Source organism: Oncorhynchus kisutch, linkage group LG19 (assembly GCF_002021735.2).
Source record: "Oncorhynchus kisutch isolate 150728-3 linkage group LG19, Okis_V2, whole genome shotgun sequence".
Lineage (NCBI taxonomy): Eukaryota > Metazoa > Chordata > Actinopteri > Salmoniformes > Salmonidae > Oncorhynchus > Oncorhynchus kisutch.
Window position 1 is genome coordinate 18,812,862 of NC_034192.2, and position 10,692 is coordinate 18,823,553.

The 10,692-nt window shown below is 39.7% G+C and overlaps 1 protein-coding gene across 1 annotated transcript; it reads left to right on the top strand.

Moving 5' to 3' along the window:
* LOC109864404 (cyclin-dependent kinase inhibitor 1B) lies at positions 1-3,315 on the top strand. Its single transcript, XM_020452180.2, has 3 exons — positions 1-728; positions 1,296-1,412; positions 1,903-3,315. The coding sequence occupies exons 1-2, from the start codon at positions 278-280 to the stop codon at positions 1,403-1,405; spliced, it is 561 nt and encodes a 186-aa protein (XP_020307769.1). The 5' UTR covers positions 1-277; the 3' UTR covers positions 1,406-1,412; positions 1,903-3,315.
* The last annotated feature ends 7,377 nt before the right edge of the window (positions 3,316-10,692 follow it).

A 10,692-nucleotide genomic window follows, 5' to 3' on the forward strand; every position in this document is an offset into this window, starting at 1 on the left:
CGTGTGGACAACGACTCCCATTGTTAGGGCGGAGAGACATGTATCTTGTCAGTATATTCATCATCTTTGGTACAGCACAGATGACTTAGTTCCGTAGTCAAACGGCAGAAAACAACCAACAGAACTAAACCTTCACTAGTCGGGCAGATTGAGGGCTAATCACGTTGGCTGTTTTACGGATGCTATGCATGCGTCTCTATCTTGTGATCCAGGTCGCTTATTTAAAAGGAATACTTGTTTTTTGGGATAAACCGTCGCGATTTAGGGTCGTTTTCTTATGTGCAACAACATGTCAAATGTTAGTCTTTCGAATGGGAGTCCGACGTTGGAAAGGGTGGATCCGCGCCCGACGGATCACACGAAGCCCCAGATTTGCAGAAATCTTTTCGGATCGGTGGATCATGACGAATTTGGGAGGGGGTGTTTGGTTCAAATGAAAGAGATGGAGAAGGTTTTTATTGACAAATGGAATTTTGATTTTCTAAACGACGAGCCCCTTCCCCAGGGAGATTATAATTGGGAACCGATGAAAAGCAGTGACATGCCAGACTTTTACAGCAGACCGTCTCATAAGCGAGTCTGGTCCTCTGGAAATGTGGACCATAACGGGAATCATGGAGTCCGACCGAGCTGTCTTGCGAACGGGGCTGAGCTATCCGAGAAGAGCGAGAGGCAGACGGATTGTCACCACTCTCACAACGGGGCAAGGAAAAGACATGCAAATCCAGGTAAATTATGCAGTTTTGAAAATGTACTTGAGTATTTTAGTTAACCAATCATAAACTAATCAGACAGTCTCCATCGCACAATATGGCACAGTCAAATTAAATTGTGGCAATCTGCGAGATTGTATAACAATTCTGCGTCACTGCACTGATACACTCGCAGAAAGCCAAAACTTTGTACCGCACACCGCTTGATTCCGTTGATACTTATTTTCTTTCCAGAAAGACACGCTTTGTGTGTCAAGCTATTTAACACGTTGATTTCTTGACATCTTGAGTTTTGAATGTTTGTTCTGCTGTGGCCTAATGAATAGCATGATTATATGACCACTTTTGTTTATTATTTTTATTTTTTACTTTCGTTTATTTGGTAAATATTTTCTTAACTCTTCTGTTGGTTAAGGGCTTGTAAGTAAGCATTTCACTGTAAGGTCTACATTTGTATTCGGCGCATGTAACAAATACAATTTGACTTGACTGTTTAGCTTGATGATAAACTTAATTTCGGAACTATGAGCTTTTTTGTAGAAAAACTGTTTACTGACATATCTTTAAATTGTGTTTTATCAGAGCCCCAAAGTACAAGTAAAAAGTTGCATTCCAGTGAAGAGGATGAAGTTGTGTCAAAGTCAGTAGAGCAGACACCCAGCAAAAACGATTCCAGGACACATGAACACTAATACCAAGGTAAGAACTTCATCATCATGCATTTACAATTTCATACTGTAAAATTAGCATAACCCGGTTGTTCTAATAACCTTATTATAAACATAAGCATTTCAGTTTTTATGCCTATGTTGGATTTTAAATGTGAAGCCTTAGTGATGACACACTTTTGTAAACGCCCCAGCTATCTGGTCTAATATTAACTTAAGCAAGCCTAGTTGAAGTGCAGAACAGTAGTAACACGTCATCAGCAGGCTTTGTATGAGGAAGGGTTGTTTTCAAGAGAATGAGCTCTGCAAGCTGCTGCTCTCTCACTCTGCAGCAGTCTGTCTTGAGTGACATGTTGACATTGAATGTACACTTTTGCACTGTTTTCTTGCTTCAACAGAATACACAATGCATGATACTGGACAACTAAACTGTCTTTACTATGCATGTTTTATAACCTTCAGGCTATGTACCCATAACCCCTTCTGTGAACAGAGCTAATATGAATTGGTTTTCCCCACAGTGCTGAGAAGTCCTCCTTTTTCGTTGAATACTGTACTTCAGGACCTGAAGAAGAGACGAGGGATAGAAAAGAAGACAGGATACAAAATGGCCTGCCTTTAGGAGGGAGGGAGGCTGTGCAAGCACTGAATATTTACACTAAAGTTTTGGCACTCAATTTAATCCAATCGCTTCAAAAGCAGAAAATGTAGCAGTGTGCCAAAATGTTTTTCCCTTTTTGCTCAGTTTAATTTTTACTACCTATGTTTCATATGTAGCACATAAAACATAATATTATTATGTTGTTAAAATGCGTGTCTTGAAGAATTGCTGTGCAGTTTTCAAAAATATATTGTTTGTTTGTAAAAGTGGTCATATGATATCCTTGTTCAGGTATAATTGATAGTTATAAATGTAGATTATTTCTAAATCAGGGTTTTTGAGAGTATCTCATCAAAGAATCAGTTGTTTCTATTGTGTGGCTTTTTGCAGTGTTCATTGGTAGTACATAGTTTGAAGCCCTATTATTCAAAAACTGGTCTTTAGGGTGGGGTCAATTCTATTTCATTGATGATGTAAACAAAGTTTCAAATTCCAATTTTCCCCAATGCTTTTCAATGAGAGAAAATATTTGGAATTTTTGTTTATTTCCTGAATTGACTGAATTTGAATGTAATTGACCCAACGCTACACTAAGGTCATACTGTCAATCAGAATTACTTATATGTTACTTGACCTAACTAGATAAAAGTTTACATGCAAATCATATATTATTAAGTTTTCCTACTGCGAAAGGGAAAGAACCTGCCAAAGTTTCAACATTTGTCTTATTTTTATGGAAAAATGATTAAATGACTAGGGCTTATTCATGGCATAAGTTAGAAATTATTGGAAAAAGTTTAAATATATGAGTTCCCATTTTTCAGTATTAATTATTATTATGCTGCCCTAAAATCAGTTGGTTTCCTTTAACTTATTTATAATGTGGTCCAGTTTGACCAGAGTAGCCTATGCTCTCAGATGTGTTGTAACCACTGGGCACTTTGCAAACATAAATATGTGAATCAACAATTTGCCTCTTATTGTGTGTTGAATTCATGTTGAGCATGACATGGCACTATACAGATAAAAGACAAAGTTACACTGCATGTAACTGTATAAAAGTTTGAAGTGTATCTTTGTATATTTCCTTGTAAAAATTATAGTAACTTATTTTTTTGTTCAGGTTTTTGTGGTTGTATGGATATCCAAAGTGGCATTTTCTGTGCATTGTTATGTAAATAATTTAAAAATGTTGTTTTTGGATACAAAGGTTGCAAAACTGAGCCTAATTAAAAATATACCTGTATATTTTGTATTGTGTCTCTGAAAAAGGCAATCATTTGCTAAAAAAATTATATTGGGTTAAATAAAAAATGACTTATTATATTCATAATTGCATGTTATGTGCCCATTCATTTTCCTCCATATGTCCACATTGTCACAGTATGCTATACATTGTTTAATTTAGGCTATAGTGCGCAAGGGCCAACCTCGGCAGTGGGCTAGTAAAGGTATTAGTTATGACATGGTTGATAATGTGTAAAAACTCACGTATAGACTAGTCACCCAGGAATTATAGTTGCGCAGCAGGACGCGAGTTTAAGGGATCCTTATGTGAAAGGACAACGACTAGTTGCTGCTTTTGATCATTCATCCCCCCTCCTCTCTCCTGTAACTATTCCCCAGGTCGTTGCTGTAAATGAGAATGTGTTCTCAGTCAATTTACTTGGTAAAATAATGGTTAAATGAAAACATTAAATAATAATGCTACAGTTGAAAAAATGCATGACGCTACTGTTTATTGAGTGAAGAGATACTTTAGAATTGAAAACGCTATAGATTCCACGAGACATGCTCAAGAGAATGTGCATAAAAATAAATCATTGGACTTCGATTACACGTGGCTCGCGCTGCAGAGAAGGTAAACAACCTCATTTGTAATGTGCAAACTACGCTAGTGTGTCTAGGATACTTTACAACTATCGCAATACACACTCTTCATGTGGTATCAAAACAATGACGCACAACTCTATTCTCTACAGGAGTTTGCACCGAAACTCGACTTAAAAACAACACGCATAGTGAGGGCACATCCTGTACTACCGTATGGGTGAAGAATAATGTTATTGACACTCGCTTTATCCAATCAGGCACGCATTAAGAAAAGCACACCACTTATGACAGCCACTTAGGTTGGCTTTCACTGCAGCCAGGTTTGAACGGAGTTAATTTAGGTCAGGACAGCGTGTTCTTTTCGAGGAGCACGCCCCCAAGTACTTTCATTGGCTGGCCAGACTGGGGTGCGTCTTCTTGTTTATGCAAGCAGGAGTAGTAAAATGTGAATAGAACTGTGTCTGTGACTACCTCCTTTTTCAGTGAAAGAAACGTGAAAGATATGTGGAAGAAAATAAACAACAGTGATGTGTGCATAGAGATAAGTGGAAAAACAACTACATGATGGACAGTCACATGGAGGATAGAATATATTAGTTTACAGCACAGTTATAACACCTGTGTGTATAGTGTACATACATGTGATGCCTGGATAATATTCTGCAATAGCTAGTTAATAGTTATTCTGCATTGGTACATTTATTCAATATTTAGTGGTACTGTCAACTGTTTATGAATTGAAAATGGTCTAAATAGTAATGGCAGACATTGCTTACAGTGGAGTACTGTAGAAATGAGTTTACACTGTCTGACCTTGGGCTGTAGTAAAAAAATGACCACATCCCTCAGTTGTTATTGTTGTTGATGCCAAATTTCTAGGAAGCCACTGTGGTGGAGGCCGTTCACATACTTCTGGTTAATCTGAATTTGATTATTTTCAAGCCAAAAACAAACACTTATTTAAAGAAGTAGTGTGTATTGCATATCTCTCTCAGAAGAAGAAAGAAACATAATTGTATTGGTATTATTACTCTCTCTTCACTACAATGTTGATGCACTATGCCAGATTGGACTACATAACTATTGGCACAAACAAGACTGTAAAATACTTCACTATTCATATGGGTAACTGGGAGCTGTCAAAGTCTTTTCTGTTGAATTTGAAAAAATATTTAGAAAAGTCATTGAATGAAAGCCTTAACAGTCCCATCCTACTATAAAAGACTGTATCCCTTGGAGCACACTGTACAATATACACTATACTATACAATATAGTCCAGCAACAATCTGTGACTGTTATTACTCATTTGGCTATATTGTGATTATACCGTTACCTCAAATGCACTGTTTCTCCCGTACAGTTGTTTTATTTTCTTGCCCAAATGACTCATGAAACCATAATGAACTGTGATTTTAGATAATAAAACATTTGGGAGCTACTAGTGTTTTCCTCTAAGTGACAGTACTCCAGTTAATCTTAAATACCCATTTCCTCAACATTTTCTCAATTAACCACAACCTCTTGTCAGGGCAAAAAGCCCTGTGTGAGGTTTTTGACCTACAGTAAGTGAGAAACAAATAATTTAATGGTAAAGGGAATTACTACACATTTATTTACTTAAGTATCATACCCTTTCCTCAGCTACTGGTTAAGACATCTTATAGATGGACAAATGAATATGGAGCACATAGGCCTACTGTACAATGCAGCCACATTATTAAACCCCACTGTGTGTCACTCCTTTGATGACTGTCGGTTGTCAGCAAACCAGCCCATTACTCTTATTGAAATGACATTTTGATGGTCTCTTTTGAGATTCTCTACTGACTAGAGGTAGATTAGCTAGGTCAAGTCAATCTTTGAAGTGATTCAGCATTTCATAGAGTAGACAACCAGAGACATGCACATTCAGGTGGTTACAATTATGTTTGCTCAGTGTGCACATGAAGACACATTTGCTAATAATCCCAGCACCAGATGTTATTTAACTAGGCAAGTCAGTTAAGACCAAATTTTTACTTACAATGACGGCCTACCCCGGCTAAACCCAGACGACGCTGGGCCAATTGTGCGCCGTCCTATGGGACTCCCAATCACAGCCGGATGTGATACAGCCTGTATTCGAACCAGGGACTGTAGTGACACCTCTTGCACTGAGATGCATTGCCTTAGACCGTTGCGCCACTCAGGAGCTTAAAATGAGTTCATATCAGATCCAACTGAATGGCACTCAGAGCTCAATAACAACAGACAGAGCTCATTGGAAATGGAAGGTCAGCTATTGTTGGGTTATCCTTGATGGAGAGGGAAACTACTGTGCAGCAGCCAAAATATTTAGGTGTTGTGCAAGTGTGTGTGGGTGCATGCGTGCATGTGTTTAACTCAATTCAACTGGCAAAAAGGCAAGGTAATCATTTTTAAAGGACCCATCGTGTATTGCCAAGTAGTTAGGTGATGTGTGAGTGAGTGAGGGTATGTGTGTTTTTTCCACGTGTGTGTGTGTGTGCGTGTGTGTAAAGTTGACAATTCCCCTCATACTGACCCCTTCATTGATATGGCTTTGTTAGCACACACCACCCATAATCTCCCATCAGTGACCCTCTGTCCATTACCTAGTAATAAGAGGTGTAGGGTTTTAATCAAATCAGCTCACAGAGGTGTGCATGTGCGCACGTTTGTATGAGTTGTCTGAGCCCATTCCCAACTCATTCAAAGCTGAACACCAACCACATTTCTGTGGTACGTGAATTAACAGAGGCCTAACTTCTACAACAGATAATGAGAAGAGAAAAGGACAGTAAAAATTGGAAATGTTGGCGCTGGCACTATTAATAGACGATTAGCAGAGGCCCATAAAACTTGAGCTCATATTCTGGAATCTCCACTGGGAAAAAAGGAACAAGCTTAGATTATGAATGTTCTTATTTTATTTTGGAAATGCAACTCACCATTCTGTTTTGTGTTGTTATTAATTCAACAGATTTATTACGAGGGTGAATGAACAATTTTATTTTCCACCTCTCTCTCTGCCCAACAGTCATGTGCTCTGGCACTACTCCCCTGGCCCATTATGAACCTGTGTCAAAGAGCAGGTCTTGGTTCAAATACTATTTGAAATCTTAAAAATATTTTCTGCATTTGCCTGGAAGTACCGGTTGGGCAGTGTGTGCACATCTGGGACTTTTGTATTCATTCCATTGCAACAGGCAAGCTCAGTCAAGCACCAATAAAGCACCAATTTGAACCCAGGTCTGTCAGTGAGTGAGTGAGTGAGTGAGTGAGTGAGTGAGTGAGTGAGTGGGAGGGAGGGAGGGAAATTGAGGCCCTGGCTAAGACTCCCTCAGCCCAGGTTATGCCAAAATGTGTCCAGCTTCAGTGCAGGATATAAACAAGGGGACGTGCCAATGTGGAATTTTTATACATATTGGCTCCTTGACACATGGCGCCTTGTTGTGTGAACTCATAGACACACTGGATGGAGTGCAGCATGTGTGTTTTTGATTTGCTCAGAGCGAGTGAGCATGTTGCGCTGGGCTCGTATGTTCAACTCCACTCTGTTAACCCCCCATCGTCTCCCCCGACAACCCCTCTGTCTCTCCCTTCCTCACCCTCATCATCACGTCTTTGAATTGTTTCATCTTGCCCTGAGGGGGTTGATGACATACTTGTGCTCAGCAGGGAAAAAGAAAAAGAGAGAAAGACAGGAAAAAAATCAATATGTTTTGAAAAATCAATAAACTGCTGAGGTGACCCGTGCACCTACTAATAACTAGGGGGCATGTCTGTTTGCCTAATACATCAGTGCACAACCAGCTGGAGGATGGCACGCACCGCCAGAGAGAGGCAGCATAGTAACTCAACCTAACTTGCTGTGTGCCTGCCTTTCACAATGCAGAGAAAACACTTTGACACAGGGCGTTCTATGGGATTAGTAAACAATAGTATGGTATAGCAGAATCACACACATATAGTATTTAGTCATGACATCGTAATGTATGGGTTTTCTCTCAGTGTCACTCCTCACTTCACAGTTACCGTTACCGTTACTCTTCTGATTCCAACATGTACTTACCTCTCTGATCTAAAGTTAAGCATATATCATAATTTAGTCTAGAGTTTGTTAATCCTGGTTCTGGGGACCCAAAGTGGTGCACCATTTTGTTTTCTCCAGCACTATACACCTAATTCCACTAATCAATTCATCTTCAAACCTTTGCTTAGAGGAATCAGGTGTGTAGTGCTAAGTAAAAAACAAAAACGTGCACCACTTTGGGTGGATTGGGAAGCACTGCTTTTTTTTCTAACTTTCTGTATTTCTGCATGTGGTTCTGGAATGTAGATGCATTTATCCAAGGCAACTTTTGTATTTTTTATTTAACCTTTATTTAACTAGGCAAGTCAATTAAGAACAAGTTATTATTTACAATGTCGGCCTATCCGTCATTTTAAATAAGACTTACAGTAGTGCGCACATACAGTGGGGCAAAAAAGTATTTAGTCAGCCACCAATTGTGCAAGTTATCCCACTTAAAAAGATGAGAGAGGCCTGTAATTTTCATCATAGGTACACTTCAATTATGACAGACAAAATGAGAAAAAAAAATCCAGAAAATCACATTGTAGGATTTTTAATGAATTTATTTGCAAATTATGGTGGAAAATAAGTATTTGGTCAATAACAAAAGTTTATCTCAATACTTTGTTATATACCCTTTGTTGGCAATGACAAGAGGTCAAACGTTTTCTGTAAGTCTTCACAAGGTTTTCACACACTGTTGCTGGTATTTTGGCCCATTCCTCCATGCAGATCTCCTCTAGAGCAGTGATGTTTTGGGGCTGTTGCTGAGCAACATGGACTTTCAACTCCCTCCAAAGATTTTCTATGGGGTTGAGATCTGGAGACTGGCTAGGCCACTCCAGGACCTTGAAATGCTTCTTACGAAGCCACTCCTTCGTTGCCCGGGCGGTGTGTTTGTGATCATTGTCATGCTGAAAGACCCAGCCACGTTTCATCTTCAATGCCCTTGCTGATGGAAGGAGGTTTTCACTCAAAATCTCACGATACATGGCCCCATTCATTCTTTCCTTTATACGGATCAGTCGTCCTGGTCCCTTTGCAGAAAAACAGCCCCAAAGCATGATGTTTCCACCCCCATGCTTCATAGTAGATATGGTGTTCTTTGGATGCAACTCAGCATTCTTTGTCCTCCAAACACGAGGAGTTGAGTTTTTACCAAAAAGTTATTTTTGGTTTCATCTGACCATATGACATTCTCCCAATCTTCTTCTGGATCATCCAAATGCTCTCTTGCAAACTTCAGACGGGCCTGGACATGTACTGGCTTAAGCAGTGGGACACGTCTGGCACTGCAGGATTTGAGTCCCTGGCAGCGTAGTGTGTTACTGATGGTAGGCTTTGTTACTTTGGTCCCAGCTCTCTGCAGGTCATTCACTAGGTCCCCCCGTGTGGTTCTGGGATTTTTGCTCACCGTTCTTGTGATCATTTTGACCCCACGGGGTGAGATCTGCGTGGAGCCCCAGATCAAGGAAGATTATCAGTGGTCTTGTATGTCTTCCATTTCCTAATAATTGCTCCCACAGTTGATTTCTTCAAACCAAGCTGCTTACCTATTGCAGATTCAGTCTTCCCAGCCTGGTGCAGGTCTACAATTTTGTTTCTGGTGTCCTTTGACAGCTCTTTGGTCTTGGTCATATTGGAGTTTGGAGTGTGACTGTTTGAGGTTGTGGACAGGTGTCTTTTATACTGATAACAAGTTCAAACAGGTGCCATTAATACAGTTAACGAGTGGAGGACAGAGGAGCCTCTTAAAGAAGAAGTTACAGGTCTGTGAGAGCCAGAAATCTTGCTTGTTTGTAGGTAACCAAATACTTATTTTCCACCATAATTTGCAAATAAATTCATAAAAAATCCTACAATGTGATTTTCTGGATTTCTTTTCTCATTTTGTCTGTCATAGTTGAAGTGTACCTATGATAAAAAATTACAGGCCTCTCTCATCTTTTTAAGTGGGAAAAAGTGCACAATTGGTGGCTGACTAAATACTTTTTTGCCCCACTGTATATTTTATGTATGGGTGACCCCGGGAATCAAACCCATAATCCTGGTGTTGCAAGTGCCATGCTCTATCAACTGAGCTACACAGGACCACCCACCATTCCAAAGTATTCTAAAGAAGAATCGCTCACTATTCTCTTAGGTTCCTGAGTGGAATGTGTGGCTACAGGGAATATCCCAGTTCAGAGGTCAGAGGCATGTCAAACTAACCTTGTCTAATCTGTGTGATTGGTCTTCCTTGGGTTGTGATGGCAGTCCACGGCCCAATCAGGGGCCAAGTGCTAGAAGGTCAATGTGTATCCGATCTATGATACAAGGGCCTGCAGAGAGAATGTTTTAAGGCACAATCCTGAGTCTGTGTTTCAGCCCAACAGCAGTCACGCCATTTAGTTTAGTATGCATGTACCACTGAACAGCAGAAATTGATAATGCGTTTTAGTCTGGAGAGGTGTGGTGATGAACTAAGGAGGGAGAAACGTGCCCTCTAGTATGGACATTATGAATAACATTCCGAGGCTGGATAAATTGGTGAAATCACATTGAGGGAAGACTGTGGTGCAGTAGGTGGAGTAAAAACCAGGGGATGATTTAAGTGTAATCAGGGTGATAACAGGCATGAGGTAACTATACACATGCACAAGAAACTATACACTGGCACAGAGGTGATGGAGGTTTTCCTGCCTACAGTATGTAAAACAGTGCAGCTGGATTAAAATAAAGGGGTATAGAATATTTAAATGGTTTAACTGATCATTGACCAGTTGTAAATCTTACAGACTTCACCTATACATTTCTTTCAA